General features: G+C 40.6%; 1 protein-coding gene and 1 non-coding gene across 3 annotated transcripts in view; both read left to right on the top strand.

Annotated features, from left to right (window-relative positions):
* Positions 1 to 10,136: 10,136 nt before the first annotated feature.
* Positions 10,137 to 24,610, top strand: part of NAP1L4 (nucleosome assembly protein 1 like 4) — a 41,895-nt gene continuing 27,421 nt past the window's right edge. Inside the window, exons 1-6 of one of the 2 annotated variants that reach the window (XM_060768343.2) lie at positions 10,137 to 10,256; positions 14,960 to 14,993; positions 18,103 to 18,164; positions 19,426 to 19,525; positions 21,273 to 21,414; positions 22,367 to 22,453. In XM_060768343.2, coding sequence (XP_060624326.1) covers positions 14,980 to 14,993; positions 18,103 to 18,164; positions 19,426 to 19,525; positions 21,273 to 21,414; positions 22,367 to 22,453 — 405 coding nt within the window. In that variant the 5' untranslated portion in view covers positions 10,137 to 10,256; positions 14,960 to 14,979. The remainder of the gene's footprint in view (positions 10,257 to 14,959; positions 14,994 to 18,102; positions 18,165 to 19,425; positions 19,526 to 21,272; positions 21,415 to 22,366; positions 22,454 to 24,610) is intronic. The other variant, XM_060768352.2, reaches the window with a different exon arrangement.
* Positions 22,655 to 22,783, top strand: LOC132762269 (small nucleolar RNA SNORA54). Its single transcript, XR_009630155.1, has one exon. It is a non-coding gene; the product is annotated as a small nucleolar RNA SNORA54 (small nucleolar RNA).

Genomic DNA, 24,610 nt, shown 5'->3' with positions numbered 1-24,610 from the left:
ATTACCATTATATCTAATCACTTCTTTAATTTCATGACAAAGCATCCACACAATGGAGGAAAGGGAGACTGGTTTGCTCTCATCCCAGTTGGAATTTTGGTAAGGGGGTGGCATGGCATAGTGGTTTGAGCTTTGGACTACTACTCTGGAGTGAAATCATGCTCAGCCAAGAACAACTGGGTGGTGTCAACAGACTGTTCCAACTCTTAAAGAGGCTGTGCTAAATAGACCTGTACATGACAGAAGGAAAAGTTCCCAGCAATAAGGCAAGATCCGTAGAACAAGAACCAAATCCCAAATGTTTTGGCAGCATTTCTTCTTCCTCTACCATCACTTTCTTAAAAGTTGATGTTACGAGGAAGTCTACAAGAAGTTTCCTGCGCCAAGCCAAATTATCAGATGCCTTGTTGAGATGGTGGTACTGGATAACTAAAGGGACTTCGGCTCTTAAAGAATCTGCTTACAAAAGGAGAACTATGCCAGTCTAGAAGGCTGCCTTGGCTACACTTACTTCTCTGTCCACTGCTCTGCTCTATTTCTTCCTCTGCCTGCTCTCTGCCAACCACTGTTGCATGCCCAGTGCCCGCCAAACAGCCTTTCAGCAGGACATTCAAAGTCTGACCATTACATTTTGTCTTTCCTGCATAGCCGTAGTTCTAATTACAGTGAAGAATAAGAACACTCTATAGAAGAACTGGAAATAAGACCAGGGCTGATGCCAGTTCCAAGGAAATTATGCCAACAATCTGAAGCAGAGCAGGAAGTGGCACTCATGTTGTCATGGGTCAAATTATTGATGTATCCTTGGCATTGCATCAGTGCTGGCTATGTTTCCCCCACTTCAGTGAAACATTTTTATTCTTCATTGTAATTTGCCACTGCTGACTCTGAACAATGAAAGTAGCAATTAAGTTGTTCAGAGGTCAAGAAATACGTCGCAATCATATGTTCTTCCCAACTCCCAGCCAGGCAGTGTCTGCTACCAGTGTTGTATGATATTCTCAGAGATGATACCATGAAAGTTGTTTGCATATATACAAAAATTGTGTGGAAGGAGCCATAGTTACTCCGCCACTGCAACCAATGACCTTGGCTTTCTTCCAGCGATCAGTAGCTGAATGTGCAGCATTTGCTCTCTAGTAAAATGCTAGCTGTTGCCAGCACATTTGTAAAAAACCAATTTAAGCAAGTTTTTAAAACAGCATATAAATATGGAGCTTTGTCACTGAACTATACCACACAGCCTTTTTTCTGACAATTGATTTGTCACTCAATTTGTTGTAGATTTTAAAGAGATATTTCTAAATGCAACAAAAGGCAAAAACGTGTGTGTGTGTGTGTGTGTATGTGTATGTGTGTGTGTGTGTGTGAGTGAAAGAAAACAGAATAAGAAAAAATGCTGCCAGAAATACAAAAAAGGCCAACATTTCCTGTGACTTAATTTTCTTTACAATGCTTATCAATCTACAACTCTTACTACTCCAGGTAAAACATTACAGTTGGTCAGCTATACCAAACATTCTAGTAAAAAATGTACTTATACTGTTTTTTTCCAGAAAAAAAGAAATTTGGGATTCTTTTTTTTAATGTCACCAATGGCCTCCTTAGTTAAAGCAGTTAGTTTGTCCATTTCTGTCAATTTTAGCTGTCAGTCTCCTTTGGTTGGTATTGTGCTCTGTATATAGTATTTTTCTCAAAGTGGTAATATATTGTAATAGTCTTCCATATTTCTTTTCCATTTGGTCATCCATATTACGATTTTAATTTGATGTCGTTGTCATCCTGTCTTTTCTCTCTAAAAAAGAGACTCAAAGCAGCTAACAATACTAAAACAATACCATGTTCAATTTAGAACCTGAAATGTATAAACACTGAATATAATTAAATTTACTTACGTAGGTGATCCCTCATAGCCCAAGGATGATGGTCCTCCAGGTATAGTGTCTTGGCCGTGGGTCTGCAGGTGGCTGTGGAGCCCTATTCTTGATCCGTATGTTCTCCCGCAGTGAGGACATTGGTTTCTAGGTGGAAGGTGGTCCCAGTCAGGGTTGGTTTGAGGCACCTTCCTCTTGGCATGTTTCTCCCTTTCACTCTCCATTCGTGCCTCTTTGAATTCTGCAGCACTGCTGGTCACAGCTGACCTCCAGTTAGAGCACTCAAGGGCCAGGGCTTCCCAGTTCTCAGTGTCTATGCCACAGTTTTTAAGATTGGCTTTAAGCCCATCTTTAAATTGCTTCCTGTTCACCAACATTACATTTCCCTTCTTGAGTTGGGAGTATAGTAACTACTTTGGAAGATGGTGATTGGGCATTCGGACAACGTGGCCAGTCCAGTGGAGTTGATGGCGGAGGATCCTCATTCAATGCTGGTGGTCTTTGCTTCTTCCAATGCACTGACATTTGTCCACCTGTCTTCCCAAGAGATTTGCAGGATTTTTCGGAGGCAACGTTGATGGAATCATTCCGGGAGTTGAGTGTGATGTCTGTAGACATTTCATAGGCATATAGCAGGGTTGGGAGGACAATAGCTTTATAAACAAGCACCTTGGTATCCCTGCAGATATCCCAGTCCTCAAACACTCTCTGCTTCATTCGGAAATTAAACATGGGACTATTTTTTTAGAAATAGTTAAAAACCTATTAAAATAGATAAACAGCTACTCGGCACTCACAGCTCAGTTATAAACATTAACCTTCAAAATATTCTCTATTAAACTATGTATTTTATTTTTTAATTGCATTTTCAAATGTCCACCACAAGTGATAAAATGTCACAATATACACTGGAGGCAGATTTATGCATTCTAGCCAAGGTTTCCAAAATAATATATCATTGTTACATCATTTTGTTAAAAAAAACAAAAATCCTTATGTTCGTAACATAGAGTGCATTTCAGCCCTCTTAAATACACCCTTTCTCATTCCATCTGTATATTCCATCCAAAATTCTGATCCCATGTTATCATACTATCCTATATAGCTCACTACTCTTTCAGCTACTTACAGAGCCATTCAAAACAAAAGGGTTTTTTTGTTTTGTTTCTGTTTTTTCATGTCAGGAGCAACTTGAGAAATTGCTAGTCGCTTCTGGTGTGAGAGAATTGGCCATCTGCAAGGATGTTGCCCAGGGGATGCCCATATGTTTCGATGTTTTACCATCCTTGTGGGAGGCTTCTCTCATGTCCCCTCATGGGGAGCTGGAAATGACAGTCTGAACTCATCCGTGCTCTCCCCGGAGTTAAACTCCGACCTGTCAGTCTTCAGTCATGCCAGCACAAGGGTTTAACCCATTGCACCACCGGCAATGTTACAAAAGTGTGTAACAACTACATATAACTGTCATAGCTATGGGGAAATTTCTTTGCTGCAGATATGCATGGTTTTGTTTAACAGAAGCCATTTAAATAGGCCACCTATGGTAAATGCTAAGAACATTTAATTTTTGAACTTTGATGAAAGGTTAGATAAGATTGTGTTTCTATAGATACTTTCTGCATGGTAAGCCTAGGAACCCACTTTGCCAGCACACTATGAATTACACAATATCTTGTATAACTACATGGATTCATTGTTGCTTTTGGGACCTTATATGAAGATTTTTTTTCCTGAGAGGCGATTATTAAAAGGGAACACTCGGGAGCAGTGGAGACGGATACTAATGTAAAAACTCAAAAGATGTGATTATTTCTCCACAACAGTGACCTTCTACTGGACAGTTTCTAGTTTCACAAAATGTAAACAGAGTATCAAATTATTGTTGACAGCAACTGATGGTAACTGCATCTGTCCTTCAAAACATATGTGTGGGTGTCTTCTAGTTGTCTGTGGATTTATGCTAATAGCACTCATTTTATAGGGTTTTCTTATGCAGGGGATACTTGCATATTCCTTCATTTGCCCATTCCTTCATTTGAAATATAGCCCACAGTATCTGATATTTATTGGCAGTCTCCTATCAACACACTGATTAGAGCTGACCCAGCATAGCTTTCAACTTCAGATGGAATCTAGTGTATTTAGGGTATTTAGGTCCTCTTTCAAAACATACCAGCAGGAAAAATCCCCTAATGATAAACTCTAATATGTAATAGCATGGGCATTTGCACCAAAAGAAATGTATTGAGTCAATCAGTTTTATTGCTTGTAACTACAGAGTCTTAAATATTTTATCATAATGATAAAAGAAAGTAAACATAATCTGAGCAATGTACTGCAGCAGCTGTTAAAGTCTAAATTTCTCTCCTTTTTTGCAACCAAAGCAAATAAAGATAACTGATTGGTTATGTAGGGATCCTCATCACTGAGTCATTCACACATTTGGAGCGCATACTAATTGCATAAAGATAACAGTTTGATACTTTAACTGTTACAATTCCACTCTACCAAATCTCAAATTTTGTAGTTTGGCTGTATCTAAAATTCTCTAAAATTCACCCTGGACTGTAACACTGGAGATCTTTGACAAAAAAATCCAAAGAATCTTATGAAAGTACAAATCACAGGATTCCATAGGATGGAGCCAGTGCAGAAAAAAAATTAGAATCAACATGCTATAACTGAGATATCATTTTCAACAAGACATACCAGGCATTCCTTCCCATAAAATTGGAGGAAATAAGCACTTTCACTACGAAAGGAATTGTATGTTGGGTATCATGATGCGAGGTAACTACATTCTTTTGCTCAAGTAGACTCGCCCGCAAGTATGAAGGGGGCACTATCTAGAAGTTTGATTCTGTAAATGCCTTCCTTAAGCCAAAGTGAGTCAGATAACAGAAATAATTTCCCTTCTTCCGGGTCATGCGGGCACTTCTGACAATGTGAGAATGGGATACGTGTGTGATCAGGAAGAAGAGGAAAATATCAGCCCTCCTTCATACTGGTCACGTGGGTGCCCTATTCTGATATGAACAATGGATGCAGGTAATGGATCAGAGACTGCTCTGGGACACATCTGGCTGTGTTCAGAAATCTGAGTTGTTAGGCTCAAAAATAACCCTCAGTTTGGGTTTCACCAAAATATAGCAGAGTACCAGAAGCAAACTCCATAACCAGCAGTAACTTACATGAGGTGAGCAGGAATAGCCTTTTAACATTTAGGATGGCTAAAGATTGCAGCATGTGCTCCATGCAGTCATGCTGGCCACATGACCTTGGAGGTGCCTACGGATAATGCTGGCTTTTCAGCTTAGAAATGGAGATGAGCACCAATCCGCAGAGTCGGACATGACTGGACTTAATGTCAGGGAAAAATCTTTACCTAAGGGTTGCAGAGTCAACCTTTAGGCTCAAGAGATTTATTAGAGTAAAAAGAAATACATTCCTGACAGAAAAGTCTTGGAGCTAACTAAATCTCATCTTCTAAAAGAGGTAGAAGGTTTTTAAAAAGTCCACGCAGCTACATTTTGCCTACAGAGAGGCAAAATGAGTGCTCACAGGGGAAAAAGAAAGCAGAAGAACAAACATAGTGGAGACCGCATGGCCTTCCTGGGGCAATTCAAACTTAAAAGGAAAGAATTCCATTACTATGTCATCAATGTGGGGAGGAGACCGTGACTAGCAGGAAAGGCAAAGCAGGAAAAAACAGTGGCTAGCAGGAAAGACATAGGCACAGGAATGTGGGGGAAAGGAATCCCTGAGCTTGGCCCTGTCTTTAGCCTAGCTACTCATTGAGGACTAGAAACTTGATGAAACAAGTACTTGTGCAGTCCAGGGGTGAAACCCAACAGGCTGTGTCCTGGGAGAGCATCAAAGTTATGATTCTCTACAGCTGGGATCTGCAGTGCTTCAGAAACCCCACAGGCTGTAGTGTTGCCTGGCTTAAGAAATAAGTTTTAAGGTTGTCACATCCGGTCAGTAACAAACTGAAAATGTGAATCCATAAATGTGAAGTGGCAGAATTACAAAATCTGATTTACAATTTGCAAATGTTAGACAGAATACGAGCCCTCATATTAATTTATAAGGAATAATACAATTAGCCAAGTAAAATGTCAAGCACATATTACATCTGCTTACGAATTTTTTTTCCACTAAATAGACAATGGAATCCTGTATGACCACTACGTCGTGCCACAACTACAGTGCAGGTTACTTTCGACCCCCTATTCTACATTTTACATGTAAGGTAATATGTGTTAATTTAAGGAACAACACTCCGCCCCTCCCTCTTAATGGCCAAAGACTCTTCTCTCTCCTGCATGGGAGAGAAAGGTTCAGCTGAGCTTTCTCCCTGATGCGCTTTATGGCTTGAGCCAGCTCATCGTACAAATTGGCCCTGACCCAAGCAGCTATATAGGTTGGTTGAGGTCATCAAGCAGCCTCACTTCAGTGAAAACTGAATTGCTTAGTTTGAGCCACATCAAGTTGAGGTCACAGTTCATGTGCACATATGGCCGGCCTAATACTTGCTGGTTCAGCTGCCAGCATAAATTGATGGTGCATCAAATTGTATTGTTCAAGTGTGGCTGTGCTTTGTGACTGCTGCTGCCTTGAGCTCTTTCCCTAAACTCACTTCTATGGGAGCCCCTTCCTCGGGATCTTTTCCCATGGCCTACATAAGGTGCTACCACTGGTTTCCATCGCTTCAGTCATCAGTGCCTTTGTGGCATCATCACCTATATCATATCCATTCCTGCTCACATCACAGAGCTATTTGCATCTCTAGGAGACAATCTACAACACCTTTAAGTGCCATAGCTTACCATATTTACCTTGTGAGCCACACAGGTGAACAACTACCTGCACAACATCTTTGTATCGTTCCCACTTATGGTGAGCATTTCACTTGTAAGTACATAGCGGTCTAAGGCTTATACGTGCCAATATCTAACTTGCAATGAGTCATTTATATAATTATCTATATATTAAAGTCAAAGTGTGCATTTTTGTTGATATGTACAACAAAGGCAGTTGCTAGGTGAAGCAGCCCTGTGTGAAGTCACTGGAAAAGAAAGGTGACGTGTATGAGGGGGAGGGAAGAAGGAAGGAAAGAGCCACAAAGAGCACCTTGTACCATGGAAACATTGCGAGTTAGGTCCTCTCAGAGCTGGAGAAGAGGGAAAGGAGAGGAGAAGGAAGGGAGGGGGGAAGGAAGGAAAGGGTAAGCAGGAAGGAAGGAAAGGGGATGGAAGAAGAAAGAAACAGAAAGGATGGAAGAAAAGGGTAAAAGGTATGAGGGGAAAGAAAGGAAAGAAAGAAAAAGGATGAAAGCAGGGGACAGTGGCTCCTCCAACACTCAGGCAACACCAGTCTATGAATATTTTACAATTTACTTTTTGAAATGCATTGCTTTCATTACTTTAGGTAGGTATGACTTTGCTCTGTAGTAGTGTCTATAATGGCCTTGCTAAGGTTGCATACATAGGATACCCTGCCACAGAGTTCTGTGAATTCTGTACATGTGTTATTTGGATCAGCCAAAAAAGATGCTCAGTATTCATGTCCTCAAGAGGAGGAGGAAAAGTGATACAGAAGACACTTACCGTTGTGGTCCAGAGTTTGGAAAATCACTTCTTAAAATTAATTATTCCCAAAGCAAAGACTTTTAAGTTCAGAATTGTTAAATTTAGTTCATCACTTCCAAACTCTGGCTTGGAATAGTTAGAAGATAAAGAAGAGCTGTCTGGATCAGATTAAGAGCCCGTCTAGTCTAGCATTCTTGTAGCATATCTTACTACAGGAAAATAACTGGAGGCATCCTCACTGAATTTCTGCAGTAACCTCCCAAGGAAACCCAGAGGTACCTGCAGATACTTGTTGCCCTGCTAATTCTCCTGTTCTAAAAATACAATACAGAAATTGCCATATTAAGGTTGGCTGCACTGCGTACACGGTGGGCTTTTGGAGGCACTGCCGTATGTATATATTTCTGAATGCAGAATTCCACTCATTTAACATTTAAATGACAACTCATCACAACTTGATAAGCCGCATCGAGTCCTTCGGGAGATGCTAGCGGGGTACAAATAAAGTTAATAATAATAATAATAATAATAATAATAACTTCCTATGGAATCCAGGGATTTGCAGTATAGGGAAGGACACTTAGAAATCTCAGCCAGACAGTTCATGTAGGTGCCTCACCAAATTACAAATCTTATGACAAATGCCAGTTAAAGTAGGATCACGGTGGTATAACAGTGTGGTGCTACAATCCTTCTACCTGCTTAAGGGTTGGTGTCTGATGAGGGAGGGAAGCTCTTCTGTGTCCTATCAGTGAGATCAATACATTTCATGAGGACCTGGGACAATACCTTTTCAGGCATGCCACTCCCATTCTAGAATGCTCTGTCCAGGCTGCCACTATTAGTCTCATTTATGTACCAATGAAAAACATGGGCTATTTATTAGAGCTTTGAGCCTTCACTACATGAAATAATTGCAAGATAAAATAAAATAAAATGGGATTTTATGTCAGACTTGCGCCATCACTAGACCATTGTTAAAGCCCACTTCCTAGTCCCTACTTCTGCTTTCCTCTTTGCTGTTACATATGTATAAAAGGACACACCTTTCTTTTTTTGTCTCCTCGTTGCTGTTGCTTATTTCACAGGTTTGTGGGGAAAGGGTTGAGAGAGCCCAGTATAAGAATAGTAGCAACTACTGACATGCTGGCATTCCCATATTGGTCCAGAGGAGAGTGTGGAACACTCTTCTGTTGAATCCCCACTCCCCACTCAGCCATGTAAACCCACTCAGCTTCATAAGAAGCCAATTATAGTTCACTTTAGGATTATCATAAGGTGGACATGACTCAAAGGTCCCAAACAACAAGGTAACACTAACATTCTCAAATAGGTTTTTTTATGTTTTATATATTAAACTCCAAGATATCATTATTTATTTGTTTAAATGTTTCCATTCCTACTCTTCGTGACCTCATGGACCAGCCCATGCCAGAGCTCCCTGTTGGCGGTCACCACCCCCAGCTCCTTCAAGGTCAATCCAGTCACTTCAAGGATGCCATCCATCCATCTTGCCCTTGGTCGGCCCCCCTTCCCTTTTCCTTCCATTTTCCCCAGCATCATTGTCTTCTCTAAGCTTTCCTTTCTTTTCATGATGTGGCCAAACTCCTTCATCTTTGCATCTGCTATCCTTCCCTCCAATGAGCAGCCGGGCTTTATTTCCTGAAGTATGGACTGGTGGGATCTTCTCGCAGTCCAAGGCACTTTCAGAACTTTCCTCCAACACCACAGTTCAAAAGCATCTCTCTTCCTTTGCTCAGCCTTCCCTAAGGTCCAGCTCTCACATCCGTAGGTTACTACAGGGGGAATACCATTGCTGCTCAGGCCCGTAGCCAGGATTTTTTGGGGGGGTGGGGGGTGGGGACTGAGTTTGTTTTTTTGGGGGGGGGGGCTGAGTCTGAGTGAAAGAGGGTCTACCCTAGCAAACGTTTTGTATCGTTACCCCAATACCCCCATGCATATGAGATATATTGAGTATGGTGATCAGATCATGACATGAATAAACATAACAGTTTAAATAATGTACCAGGAAGGCCTTCTCGCGGACCACCATCAGAATTTCAACCTCCCCCCCCCCCCCCCCGGCTACATGCCTGCCATTGCTTTAACTATGTGGATCTTCGTTGCCAGTGTGATGTCTCATTATCTATATGAAAATATTCCAAAACCTGAAACACTTCTGCTCCCCCAAGTATTTCGGGTAAAAGGAGACAGAGTGTGCCTACACTGTAGAATGAATGCAGTTTGACACTACTTGAACTCCCACGGCTCAATTCTATGGAATCCTGGGAGTTGTAGTTTTTCAAGGACTCTAGTCTTCTCTGCCTCACCAAACTACAAATCCCACAATCCCGTAGCACTGAGCCGTGGCTGTCAAAGTGCTGTCACAGTCGAATCCGTGCAACTAGATGCAGACGCGCCCCCCGCCGGAGCCTCTCCCGCTCCCCTTCCCCCCTGCATCGCCCGAGTCTTTGGCGCTTGGCCCCATCCCGCGCATGCGCAGCGACCGGGCTTCCCCCTCCTTCCCTCCCTCCTGACGCAGCGATTGGCTAATCCCTTTACTGCCGGAAAGTCAACATGTCCCGCGTGTGGAGCAGCGGCCGCGGCTCACCTCGGGCCAATCGGGGCGGCTCTTACTAGGCGGGGCGCGGCTGCCTCGGCCAATGGGAGGCGGTCTTGTTGAGGGCGGCGCAGCCCCGAGCGAGCCTGTGAGAGGGATCAGCCTGGGCGCTGGTGCTGCTGCTGCTGGTGGTGGTGCTGCGGCCGTGAGGAGACGCCGAGGCCGGGCCAGGTGAGGACGGGCGGCAGTGGGCCGGGCGCCTCGGGGAGAGGGCTCTGCCGGGCGGGGCGGCGAGGCGAGGGAGGCGGCGGCGGCGGGTCTCGTTGCTCTCGGCCGCGGCCCGGTTGACCAGGAGGGGGAACCAGTGGGCGGGCGGGGCAGTCCCAGCGCGGGCACCATTTTAAGGAGCGGCCACGGCTCCCGGAGGGCCCTTCTAGGCCTGAGCCCTGAGGGCAGGCCCGGCCCGGCCCTCCTCGCTCCCTTCAACTTTCCTGGGCGTTTCCCCTCGGCTCAGGCCTCGTTGCCTTCCGCCCCGAGCCCTCTCCCCGCCTTCCTTCCTTCCTTCTCCTCCGCCATGTGGCCGGGGCCTTCTTCTCCGTCCGGCCTGGGGCAGGCCCCGCCGCTTGAGAACGGGCCGCGAAGGCAAGGTGGGGACTGGAAAGGGGCGCCCTTAAGCGGCTCGGAAGCACAGCCCGTGGAATCATGGAGTCACAGAGCTAGCTGGAGCAGCGCACAATCCAAGCCCTCCCGGCAGATGGCCACCCAGCCTCTGCTTGAAAATCTCCACAGAAGGAGACTCCACCACACTCCGGGGAGGCAACATGTTCCACTGCCGAACAGTTCTCGCCTTCAGAAGTTCTTCCTGATGTTCAGGTGGAATCGCTTTTCCTGCGGTTTGAATCCATGGATCCGTGTCCTCGTCTCCAGAGCAGCAGAAAGCAAGGCTTGCCACATAAAAGGCAGTGGTTCCCAGCCCTTTTTTGACCAGGGACCACTCTCCAACATTAATATCAAGAGGGTTACAAATAAGTTTTTTTTATCAACTTTAGATTTGGTTTGGTTATTTGGGGTGGTGATTCCGAAAATTGCATTGGATAGATCATATCAGTTCTAGTTTCTGATACAGAACATATGCCATCCAGTAGTTGCCAACTGCTTGCCTACAGAAAACCATATTTAGTAATCTAGAGCCAGTGTGGTAGTAGTAATCTTTTATGGGAAGTCAGCCGCTCCCCTCCCGACATCCCTGTTGCCTCAACACTATAAGATGGTTTCATGAGACCCGTTGCTCTCATTGCCGTGTGGTTTTGATGCAAAGGTGTAGTAATAGTGAGGCTGCGGACCATATTTTCATTTTTGGGGATCACTGGCGATCTATAGATCACAGGTTGGGAACCACTGATATAAGGGTAACTGGTGCCCTCTCTTGTTACCAACATGCATGTTCTTAATAGGAGTGCTTCATCTGGGACCTTTTTTCACACACAAGGTTCTGCTATACAATTAGAGTTGGAATACACCACAAAGGCTATCCAGTCCAACTCCAGTCTGACAATCAAAGCTCTCATGACAGATGGCCATCCAACCTCTGCTTGCAAACGCCCAGAGAAGGAGGCTCTGCCCCAGTGAATTCCACTATCAACCAACTCTTACCATGAAAAAGTTCATCCTCATGTTTAGGTGAAATCTCTCTTCCTACAAGTGTCAAAGCTTTGCCGTAACGCACCTTTACCAACCCTGATTTTATTTGTGTTAGCACTTGTCCTGGGAGTTATTTTTTCCACCCTGGTGTCTTACACTCTGCTTGCTTTCTTGAGTGTATGTGCCTTCGGTTTGCCTGTCAATTTATAGCTACCCCATGGATTTAATAGGGTTTTCTCAGACAAGGAATTCCCAGTTCCTTTCTCTGAAATATAGACTATCACCTGGTATTCATTGGTAGTGGCCCATTCAAGTGCTAAACAAGGCTGATCCTGCATAGTTTCCAAGGTCAGACAAGATCTGGTGCCTTTAGGTTAGTGGTTCCCAATCTTTGTCTTCCAAGTCTTTTGAACTTCAGCTTCCTCAATTCCTAAAGCTCGTAAGCTTACTCAAATTTCTAGGAGTTCTGGAGGACCAAAGATTGGGAACCACTGTATTAGGAAATGTAGGCTGACTGAGTATTTGGAGAACACCCCTTCCCACTCATTCCATGGACTAGAACAACAATATGTGTCTTCACATTGCCTGTTGACTTATGATGATGCCACAAATTTTATATAGTTTTTAGTTAAGAAATACTCTGGGTCTTTGCCAGTTCCTTCCTTTAATATAGGGCCTATAGCACCTGTTATTCATTGGTCACCCATTCAAGTACCAACCAGGGTTGATCCTTCTTAACTTCTGATATTAGACAGAATCCGGTGCTTTTAGGGTATTTTTCACCCTTCCCTGTAAATGTCTATGCCTCTGTGATTTCCAGTTCTGTAATAGAAGTTAAATTTTCTCTTGCACTTTGGCTTTGCTATGTGTAGCCTTTGCAGGAGGTAACATCTTACAGGTACAGATATATAGTTGATTTATACTCTGTTGGAGTTGGGGAAAGTATGTTAGATAAAAGATGTAGAAATACCTTAAGCTTAGTCGGACTTTATCAAGTTTAATCATTTCCTAAACAAGTAGATTCAACCAGCTGTTTCAACCGATGTGAACCTTGTTTTTGAAGCACTGTTGTGGTGTTGATCAGAAGCTTGGATCAGTCTTATTCACTTTATTATTTACTTAGGACTATATTGTTAGGACTGAAATTCTCCCATAGAAGGTTATCTAAAGAAAAGAAAAAAATCTTTCAAAATGGAGCATGTTACCATCTTACCTTAGAATGATATGAGTTTGAAGAGACCCCAGGACCATCCAGTACATCCCCATTTGCCATGCAGGAAGCACTCATAACAGATGGCCATACTGCCTCTGCTTTAAAATCTCCAGAAAAGGAGACTCCACTATGCTGCAAGGAAGTAATCTTAATATGATCACTTTTTTCTGTTCCTGAGTAAACAGGTTCTATTTCCTGCTAATAAATAAAATGCTTCCCCTTTCCTGTAGTATGGTTTCTTTTGCAGCAATTCTCCCTGTGCTCAGCACCTTTCTTTAATTCAGTTTAAAGACTGGGGATATAGGCTGAATATGCCTCAAATTAAATGCAAATTAAATATTCGGATACTCTGAATATTGTTCCACTCTACTTTATTTCTCAAAAAGTTTCTCACTGAAGATTTGTTCTCAGAAAACCTGCATGAAGCTATTAATCTTACAGTTTGGGCATGGTTACCTAGGTCTTACTAAATAGACTGGTATATTGGATTTATAAGATGTTGCTGTCAAAATGGCCTCTGTATATTTATATATAACTACACAGTACTCAAATTTATTACATATTTTGGGTGTACTGTGTGTAGTTAGCTGGGCATAAGCCCTACTGAATGTAATTGAACTTTAAGCATGGTTAAAAAGTCCTACTTATATTTTCTGCCCATTGCTCTTTTAGGTGAAGTTACACAGCAGTGAGGGCAGCAGTCTCCAGTAATGTTTGACTTCCTGTAAAATGAGCACATGGCCCTTAAAAGAGTTCTAGTTTAAACATGTCTTTATGGGGTACAGATTCTGCTTTCCTATAAAAGCTACTGAATATGCTCTGTGAAAAAGTTTAGTAATAATGATGATGCTGCTGATGTTGATATTGCATGACACAGGAATGCTGCCAAAATGAGAATGCCATATCAATTTTTCTCTTCCCCACCAACATAATACAATATCATGCTATCATTATAATGTGTGTTTATCTCCTCTCTAGCAGCCAAAGATAGTGACATAAGGCAGGATATTCTTAATGTGATAAGTTCCAGAACATTGTAGACATCATTCTCAATGTCAATTGTAATGGAACAGCTAGATGAAAATTATATTTTAAATAAAATCACTCATATAAATACATACCCTAATTGTAGTAATTTCCGTTTACAGCATTACCACTCTTCTTTGTCTACCTATCTTATTAATTTTTCTCCTCAAAATGTCATTTTTATTATTTGCCTTGGAGACATTTTTGTTTGTTGTGACCCTATGATTGAAAGACCTCCAAGAATAATTTTCATGTGGGATAATTAGGCCAAAACATGTCATATTACCACCAAAATTGGGGAAGATTTATTCTGTCACTTGAATGGGGGAGGTGTTTTGTGTTTTTGGTCAAAAAGATAAGAGGGTTTTAAACAAAATGTTTAATACAGAAACATTTGAGGACTGAATTGCGAGAGCTATGAACTGGCATTTGGCTTCTGAGAGTTTAGCATAAGATGACAGGTGATTTAAAGGCACATATACATTTATTGTTGTTGTTATTTAACACTTTCACTGTACAAATAAAACAGTTTGTGGTCCTCAGGCTTACAATCTAATGAAGACATGACACAAAAGGAAAAGAAGATGGCAGTGTGCGAGGGGATTTGGTCCAGCAGCTATTCCCTCAGATCTGAGTCGTGATGAAACAATGCCAGTTTCAACTGTCCATCTGAGGCCAGGATAGTGGACGCTGGGATGGAGGGAGGAACCTTTCATTTGGTTCTGGGTCTAAGCATAATGGAGCTCTTCTTGCCTCTTCTCTCTCTCCAACGCCAAGAAAATGGCACTTCAAATGGATGGAGTGCCTTTTATGTGCTTCTTGGCCTAGGCATGAGGATTTAGTTTTCCAGAATTCCTAGTTCCAGAACACTTGATTAGAATATTTCCACAGACTGTAAGTTCTGTAAGTGGAGCAACACATGTAATTTCTGGATCATAATTGTGAAATATCACATTTAGTTACATGCATAATCTATAAGAATGATATTCATTTATAAATATTGCTTTATCACTCTGATCAGTATGTTTAAACATTTGAAATTATTGTCTTTCAGACAGAAAAAAGATCTTACAGATGGCAGATAACAGGTAAGTTCTAAACACTGTTCCTATAAGAGCAAGCACTTTTTTGGTCAAAATATATTTAGAGATTGTAAAATATGTGGGGATTCAAATCTCAGAGAGGTGTATCTTATGTGGTATTCCTTTCACAGTAGTTCCGCTTCTGTATATTTCTCACTGTACAGTTTTTAATTTGGAAGAGTAGCTATATTATCTCTTATAGTGCTTATTTAGGATGTTAAGCACATACCAAATTACATGTATTCAATACAATGCATATTAAAATGCTAATATCTCATTTTTCAGACTTACCTTATGATATATATGATAAAAAGAAGGGCCATTAGTGTTTTTGAGACACTTAATGTTTTAAAAAACAATTCTTACTACTTTACTTGTAACAGACACAAATATCAATAGAAAATTATAAACAAATACTCCACCATATGACAAAATACTGTGTTTAAAAGAAACTCCCTCAAAGATAAAATCACTTTTTAATTTCATTTTTATATATTTTTCAATTATATTGACATTATTTTCAAGGCATTTACTACATATCTGTTACACACTAATCACCCACTGCTCATGAAGTAGTGTGAGATCTTTGGTTGAAAAAATTCAAGGAACAGAACTATATTATGATTTGTGTACTATTCATTTTGAAAATAAAATTGTTCCTACCTGCTCCATGCAGGTTACTGTAATTGATAGTTTCTCTCCATGTGTCCTGAGTACCAGCTGTTCTGAATTTTTGTTCTAGTCTGATCTTGGTAAATTGGTATGTGGGTCTGCTACATTGTTACTTGTTTTGGTTAGCTGTTTATAAAGAATTGACTGGTTCAGTTCTGGAGGTAACTAATACATTTTGGGAGGCTCTTGAATACTCCTGAAAAAGTCTTCCTTGGATTTAAATGAGTGTATAATTTATTTCCCAGTTCATATAGCCTCTGGTTGCTCAGTCTCTTTGGGTGGTGGCACTGCAACTCCAGGATCTCTTAATAAACTATCTAGATGTATTTCATACAGGCTTCAGACATAACTTTGGCACAGAAATAGTGTTGATTGTCCTGATAGAGAAAGTAATCAGCTTAGTAGTGCCAGAATGGATGACCTCTGTTGGAAAAGTCAAGAGACCCCCTCCCACTCTCACTGGTGTCCTAGTGCCTTAAGAGATTATAAATGATGAGATCGTTTTGTTTTGTTTTGGGACTATGTGGCATGGTGCTACATCAGCTGCTTTCAGTGCATTGTGGCAGGGAACTTCTATCACTTCACCAATAGACTCCTGCAAAGTTACGTCCTGTTCTTCATTTTTAAAAATGTCTGTATGAAGCTTCTGGGAGTGGTCATTTGACTATCTGAAATGAAGTGTCATTTGGTATGTTGCTGATTTCCAGCATTGCTGTTTGTCATCTGAGTCAGGTGAGGTTGTGGAAGCGCCGAGTTGATGCCTGGATTTAGTAATGGGGATGGAGATGAGCAGTAGTAAACTTAATCCTAAAGCTTAATCCTGATAAGACACATGTCCTGTCGGTATATTGTTCTTTAGTTCAGAGTGATCGGTTTCACTCTCAACTGGAAAGGATGTTGTTGTCTTCACTAGAAGAATAAGTGTGCAATTAAGTGTATTCACTTTTGTCTTTGAACGCTTAGGCCCTTCCAGACAGGCCCTATATCTCAGGATCAGATCTCAGGTTTTCTGTTTTAAACTGGATTATATGAGTCTTCACTGCCAGTTAATCTGGGATAAACGGAAAAACTGGGATCAGATCCTGGGACATTGGGCCTGTCTAGAAGAGTCCCTAGCTGACTTTTGGAGTACACAGATACTTTTGCCAGGCTTAATTGCTGCACTTGACACAATCTCTCCTGGACTGAGATAGTCAGGTGGTGGTTCTTAATGCTCTGGCTACATCTCATCTGGATTAATTCTATTGTTATATGTAGGTCTGCCTCTTTAGAATGTAGGTAATTTTCAAATGAATAATTTGTAATTTAGGAGCCCTTTTGGCTGGAGGACAAGATACATATGTTCTAAATAAATAAAGTGATGCAGAGGCATCAGTTCGTGTAGAATGCAGTTGCTGGAAATTTGACAAGATTCTGTCTTGTCATTGTTAAAGAGACTATTCAGCTGCCATTTTGCTTTTGGTCATAATTCAGAATGTTTATACTTTACCTTTAAAAATTTAATGACTTGAGATCAAAGTACTTGGAGTTCCTCCTTCCATACACATCTGTCTGCTCACTAAGGTCATCAGGCAAGGCCTTTCTCTAAATAAGAGCTCTAGTGCAGTGGTTCTCAACCTGTGGGTCCCCAGATGTTTTGGCCTTCAATTCCCAGAAATCCTAACAGCTGGTAAACTGCCTGGGATTTCTGGGAGTTGTAAGCCAAAACACCTGGAGACCCACAGGTTGAGAACCACTGCTCTAGTGGCAGACAAATGATAGGAGACTTATGAAATTGAAACCCCAGCATTATAGAAAAAAAAAGTGCACCAAGGAATTTTGAATCAATATGAATAATCATATGCACTCGATTTCTTTACATTTTCATTTGCCGATCTATTTGATCTCTACTTGAAGATTTAAGAAATATCATTCGATTTAAAGAATGCTCTTCCAACACTGAGCTCTGCATTTTATTGTTAATCCCAACTTCGATGGAGTCACTGAATCAATACAACCTTGGTAACTCATTACTAATATAAGTTGCATTGATTTAGTGATTTTTTTTAAAGCTGGAACTTACAATTGAATTTTGCTTTAATACTTTCTCCACCTGTCTTTTTAATGTTGCAAATTAGCAACTGGTTTGTGACTGATGACATTTTCTTGGCAAGCAATTTGAAAATCAGAGTTCCATGGGAATCTTTTTGTTTGAGAACATAATGTGATGAGTCTAACAGGACCTTTAGTATTTCTCCTAGGCACAGAGTTTGCAACATTTAATAATGACTGATAAATGCTTTTAATCCTTGTTGGACATGTTCATTTTAGTATAAGACAGTAAAGTAATGACATTTCAAATTAAAGGAGGATGGTTAGACATGTGAGTTTTAGCACCTATAATATTTACAAATGCTAATTGTTAGAGTAATAATTAAACATATATATATCAAATATTTTTCAGTAAAGCAGAAGATGCTGCCTCAGATTCTGTGGAAGCTGCTAAAGGTACAGGTGACAAAAAAGGTAACTAATTAAAATGCAATGCTTTAGAATACATAAATATACAGAAATAGTTCCCTGTACAGGCAGTTCCCAAGTTATGAACAAGATAGGTCCCGTAAGTTGGAACAGGTACATTTTTAAGTGTAACTCCAGTCAGCCAGCTTTGGACACCACCCCTGTGGTGTTTTGTTTTGCTGTCTATGTCCCTGTTCAGAAGATTTCACTTCACTTTCTGTCCCTGTGGTAATTTGATTTTGAAAAAAATGACTTGTTATAGAAAAAAGACTTGGTGTAAAGCTTCAGTTGAGACACCTTTTCCCATGATAACTTCCTGTTGTCTCACCGCCGTTCTTCATTATGAGTAGTTTGTAAGTTGGCCTCTACATTCACGACTTATTTTGTTTTGCAGTTTTCATTATTCACAAGTTCATAGGTGTTACTTAATTGCTTGAATTCATCTCCTCATACCTTATGCTGTTAGAGTTTAAATCCCTTTCCTAAAGATCCACCTCCTTGCTTCACACCTACTTCTGTTAGGATTTAAACCTCTTTCCCAGCAATCTACCTCTTCACCTCATACCTTCTACTTCCAGAGTTGAAGCTCCTTTTTTGATGACCCATCTTTGTCCCTCACAGTTACGGCTTCCAGAGTTTAGAGCATTTTTACAGGCATCTAACCCCTGCGAATATCAGTGGCTGACTGCTTCTGAAACAATGGGAAAAACAAGTGCTGTCTCTGCCATATTTGTTTTTCACTTTTGCCCTTTCCTTCATCCATCTCTGGCCCTGCTTGCAGAGAGGGGCGGGGGCGGGGGGAAGGGAAAGCCGGCAAATGGACAGTGTTGGAGACACAGTGATTGCATCTTCTGTTCTTTCTTTGGATAAGACCATTTTATTTCTTCTGTATTACCTTACCTGTATGCTACAAACTTTTGTACCTTTAATAATAATAATAATAATAATAATAATAATAATAATAAACACTTTGTTTTATATATTGAATAATAATTAAGCGCTTATAACAAAGCATTGACTGTTCCATAACTCTGTAATTTTTTTTAGAATTCTGATAAGGTGTAACTCTTTAAACCTTACTTGGGGGAATGTTTACAGTTGGATATTAATGCTTTCCCTAGGCTTTATGGATAGAACAGATTAAAATAAAACTAGTTAGTTATAAGTATTACATTGAAGTTTTACTGCTATCCAATAGAAATTCCTAATACAAGTATAAAATTATAGCTTGACTGTGCTAATCTGAATATTACAATTTCTTTTGCAGAAAAGTTAGCAGACCAGGTAATGCAGAATCCACAAGTTTTGGCAGCTTTGCAGGAACGGCTTGATAATGCACCTCACACTCCTTCCAGTTATATTGAAACGTAAGTTTGGGAAATAGGATGTGACCTAAGGTAGATATATATCACTGATAGTTGTGGTCTGCTGAAGACATTTCAAGGAGAGCTCCAGAACTTTTCTAACTTCTGTATAAGAACATGGGACTTTTCCCAGGTCTTCAGGAATTTATTTTTTAAGCAAGAAGAAGTCTTAGTTTAAAGTAATGGATTGTATTCCACTGCTGAATAGTGGTGAGCACAGCTTTAAAATGCTACCAAGGCCAATTGGAATGTGGGGACACTAGACAAAAGGTAATCAAAATGAAGGGAAGGTTATTCTCAATTAATTACATTATGTAGTGCTATTGCTTATCCTATTAATGTAGTACAATACTTAAGCTTTCACTTTCTGACTGCTTTCTAGCTTTGATATACATTTTCAGTGGGTGTGACTAGAAATTCATGTAAGATTGCCCCAAATCTGCATTGACCTAAATTCATTTCCGTGCTGCCATTGCAAAGTCAGTGTAACAAAACTTTCCTTGCTCCCTCTTTTCCTTGCAGTTTTTGCCTGAAACCAGCTCTGGTGAAGTTATCCAACTCTCCAGAAGAGGGTTTTGCAAGTTATGGAAGGTTGCAGTGGAAATGGAAAATAGTTACCCTTCTCATTCTGCTGATAGAAGCAGTTCCATGAGTGGATAGCTTTTGTTCCATGTTTTTGAAGCCTTAGTTGTTAATACTCACTATCCCTTTTTACTGTCTGTGACCATTGTATAAAAAGCATTACTACTCATGAATATTGAGGTATTTTTGAACTGAATAGAGCAAGCACTTTGAATTCTAAAATAAATCTGGTCCTTTTTGCATTATTTTAATTTCCCGACACCATCAGTTTAACTCTAGGAGGGAAAAACCAAAAATATCCCCCCCCCCCCTCCCACGGCGCACGCACACTCAAATTGCATTACAGTGCTATAGTAGCTGGTCAGTTCTTCTCTCTCTTGGTGCTGCATTTCTTTCCATAGCAACATAATTGACACAGTAAGAAGTTTGCACAAGTAACTGAGTTTCATAGAGTTGTGGATACTCCATTACATGAACTTAAAAACACGTGTCTGCTTCTGTAATAATTTGAAATGGTCTATATCAGTGGTTCTCAACCTGGGGACCCCAAAGAGGTCATGATGTCACAGTTTTTTGCAGTTAAATCCGAATTACTGAACGAAGCTGGAGAGGGACATGGAACATCTTAATTTTCTGTGCTTCTTTTGGAAAACTTGGCTTTTTAAACCTATTGCCCCAATTGAAAACAATCAGAAGTGGAAATTGGTTATGAGAGAACTGTAGGAAATGTATTTGTGCACATGCTGAAACATGCAAGTGAATAACATTGCATGGCAGAGAGGATGTGACATTTCTTGCTATTGGCAGACAGGGACTCCGTAGCAGCAGTCTAGTTCCTTAAATCTTGAGTTAAATCTTGGGAGTCTATGGCCACAAAACATATTGAAAGGGAGGAGGGCCATGGTGAAGAAAAGGCTGAAAATTACTGGGATATATGTTTCAATTTCTCCAGGACTAGTCTTATTGATAAGCAAATCTTGTAACTCCATGTTCGGTGGCCATTTTGGCCCATTTCAAACAGCTTAATTCAGTTACAAAATTGCCAATTGGTAATTTTTGAAACAGTTATTAAGATGCCATAACAAAAGGAAGGAAGAAATGTACTGAAACTAGGTGGGAGTGTTAGATGCTATTACGGTACAAATTTCAAAAAAATATTTGTTCCTAGTTTACCAAAAGCAGTCAAAAGAAGAATTGATGCCTTGAAACAACTTCAGGTGAAATGTGCCCATATAGAAGCTAAATTTTATGAAGAAGTTCATGATCTAGAGAGAAAATACGCTGCTCTCTACCAGCCCCTCTTTGATAAGGTAAGCTTTGAGGATACATAAATTCACCTGGCACGTTCTGCTTTTGCTTTCTTATAATTGTAACAGCTATTATAATTAAAGGAGGTTCAATGGTTGAACTTTATAATCTCTGTTGAGTAATTCCTGTATTTCTGTAGTATACATTTCTGTCTATAGCAGACCTCTTCAGCCTGTGGCACTCCAGGTGTTTGTGCCTTAGCCAACTTGTTCAATGCTTAGGAATTCTGGGAGCAGAAGCCCAAAATACCTGGAGGGCAGCAGGTTGAAGTGATCTGGTGTATAGCAAAGCTGTTATCAGGTTTTTCAGGACTTGGGTATCAATATAATAGGGTTTTTTTTGCATTTACAAATGAGATATAAGAACAACAGACAGACAGCTTTCTCTGCATAGTATTAGCATGTCAATTAATATACATACATATATATACTCTCTCTCTCTCTCTATATATATATATGCTGAGTGTAACGCATAACCCTTTATATTGGGCTACAACTTCATTATTTTTTTAAATTATCTTAACATATACTTTGATATTTCTTAACAGTCGGAATTAATTCTTTTACTCATCCTTATCAAGTTCAAGATTGAACTACTCCACCACAGTTAAATATATATTATGTTCTGTTTCTAAGGACAGGAGACATGACTAAAACATATTTGGGTTTTGCTATGTAAAAATAAAAGCAAATGAAAATAGAGTCAAAGATAACAAAGTTTACCATGTCCAGCGCTTGTACTTTCATCAAGGATAAATTCATTTAAGGGTGCTAGCAGTATTAGAATTAAAATATCTTAATGGTACTTCTACATAAGTAATTGATGTAGTTAATAACACACTGGAAGACTACAGAGAAATTATGCATTCTGTTTAGTTTTCTGTAACACTCTTAAATTTCTGTTGTAAACATAGTGTATTCTGATATGTGTCTATTTTGTATACAATTTGCATAGAGAAGGGATTTTATCACTGGCTGTGTCGAACCTACAGATGCAGAGGCAGAATGGCACAGTGAAAACGAGGAAGAAGAGAAGTTAGCTGTAAGTAAAAAAATAAGTAATTTAAAACATTGAATATTCTTTATACTCTTTTAATGAAGTAAATGAAGGAGAAGGCTTGGTAACTCTTGACTTTTTGCCTCTTTCTTTCAGACTTCAGAAAATAGCCCCAGGTTCCAAAGCTTTCCCTGTTGCAACTAAATATTTCCATTTAGCTTTGTTCTAATATTGTAATTTAATAATTTGCACTGTTCGTAACCTGTTGACAGCATCTTCTGCTAATGGGTTCCATTCCAGTGCTACAACAAAACCCAGGATGAGAAAAAGCCAGTCATTTCTGCCTGTCGTTTATCTCTATTTTGGGTGACACTATGCAATAAAATAAGAAAATACTAATTTTACATATATTGTTTGTTTTTTTTAAAAAAAATCTCAAATTTACATTAAATTCCTGAGTTATTTGGAAATTATGTTCTTCTCTTCCAAATCAGAAAACATTCTCTCCAGTCTGTCAAATTATTTCTTTTCCCAACTTAATGAAGCAGCATACATTTAACTGTCAACCAGAATGCTTAAGGATATATTGGGAGGATGTGAAAAAGCTGGTGCAGGTGGCTCAATGGCTCCTCCTGCCTGTGGGAATGGCTAGATTACCCACCTGTCTGAAACAAGATCCTTAGCTCAGTGCTTTATGAACAATTGATTCTGAAGTAGAAAACAGAACCTGACATCAGATTGTAGCTTGCTAGGAGATCAAACCCAAATTACCAGTAATGTGAAACAAGCCACAGACCAAGGCATCCTGGTGGTTATTTATTTATCGTGTCATCCGCAACCAGAACATTGTATTACATTTCTAACAGGACAAAACAAACAAACAGATAAAAAAACCCACAAATTTTGCAAACTTGGTAGCTGATTAAATGTCCTTTGACCAGTATCTGGCCACTTGGAGTGCCTCTGGTGTTGCCGCAAGAAGGTCCTCCATCGTGCATGTGGCAGGGCTCAGGTTGCATTGCAGCAGGTGGTCAGTGGTTTGCTCTTCTCCACACTCTCATGTCGTGGATTCAACTTTGTAGCCCCATTTCTTAAGATTGGCTCTGCATCTTGTGGTGCCAGAGCGCAGTCTGTTCAGCGCCTTCCAAGTCACCCAGTCTTCTGTGTGCCCAGGGGGGAGTCTCTTATCTGGTATCACCCACGGATTGAGGTGCTGGGTTTGAGCCTGCCACTTTGAACTCTCGCTTGCTGAGGTGGTCCAGCGAGTGTCTCTGTAGATCTAAGAAAACTATTTCTTGATTTAAGTCGTTGACGTGCTGGCTGATACCCAAACAAGGGATGAGCTGGAGATGTCTCTGCCTTGGTCCTTTCACTATTGGCTGCAACTTCCCGGCAGATGTCAGGTGGTGCAATACCAGCTAAGCAGTGTAATTTCTCCAGTGGTGTAGGGCGCAGACACCCTGTAATAATGTGGCATGTCTCATTAAGAGCCACATCCACTGCTTTAGTGTGGTGAGATGTGTTCCACACTGGGCATGCGTACTCAGCAGCAGAGTAGCATAGCGCAAGGGCAGATGTCTTCACTGTATCTGGTTGTGATCCCCAGGTTGTGCCAGTCAGCTTTCGTATGATATTGTTTCTAGCACCCACTTTTTGTTTGATGTTCAGGCAGTGCTTCTTGTAGGTCAGAGAACGGACCAGAGTGACTCCCAGGTATTTGGGTGCGCTGCAATGCTCCAGTGGGATTCCTTCCCAGGTAATCCTCAGAGCTTGGGATGCTTGTCTGTTCTTAAGGTGAAAAGCACATGTCTGTGTTTTAGATGGATTAGGGATCAGTTGGTTTTCCCTGTAATAGGCAGTTAGAGAGCTTACAGCTGGTGGTGTAAGCCCTCTCACTGGTAGGTATAGCCAAGCGGAAATAAGTGATACACAACCACTTTTACTCTTTCTTCATAAACTAGATTTATTTGCAATATTTGTAGAGAGCTTTATCTTCTTTTGAATAATGTGTTACCCAATTGAATTGAACGCTTCAAGAGAAAAGTAACTAGTCTACCTGTTATGGAAAGCTCTCAGTTCAAAAAGAGGTTCTTAGTTGGAAACAAATTGTGAAAACCTCCAAAACCTGAAAAAAATGCTGCCTACTTTTGATTTCTGCCTTCTTTTGTCCCTCAGAGTCTTTTTACGCTGGTGACTGGTGGC

Source organism: Anolis sagrei, chromosome 1 (assembly GCF_037176765.1).
Source record: "Anolis sagrei isolate rAnoSag1 chromosome 1, rAnoSag1.mat, whole genome shotgun sequence".
Lineage (NCBI taxonomy): Eukaryota > Metazoa > Chordata > Lepidosauria > Squamata > Dactyloidae > Anolis > Anolis sagrei.
The sequence above is the reverse complement of the archived record's forward strand: the minus strand, read 5'-3'. Positions and strand labels throughout refer to the sequence as shown.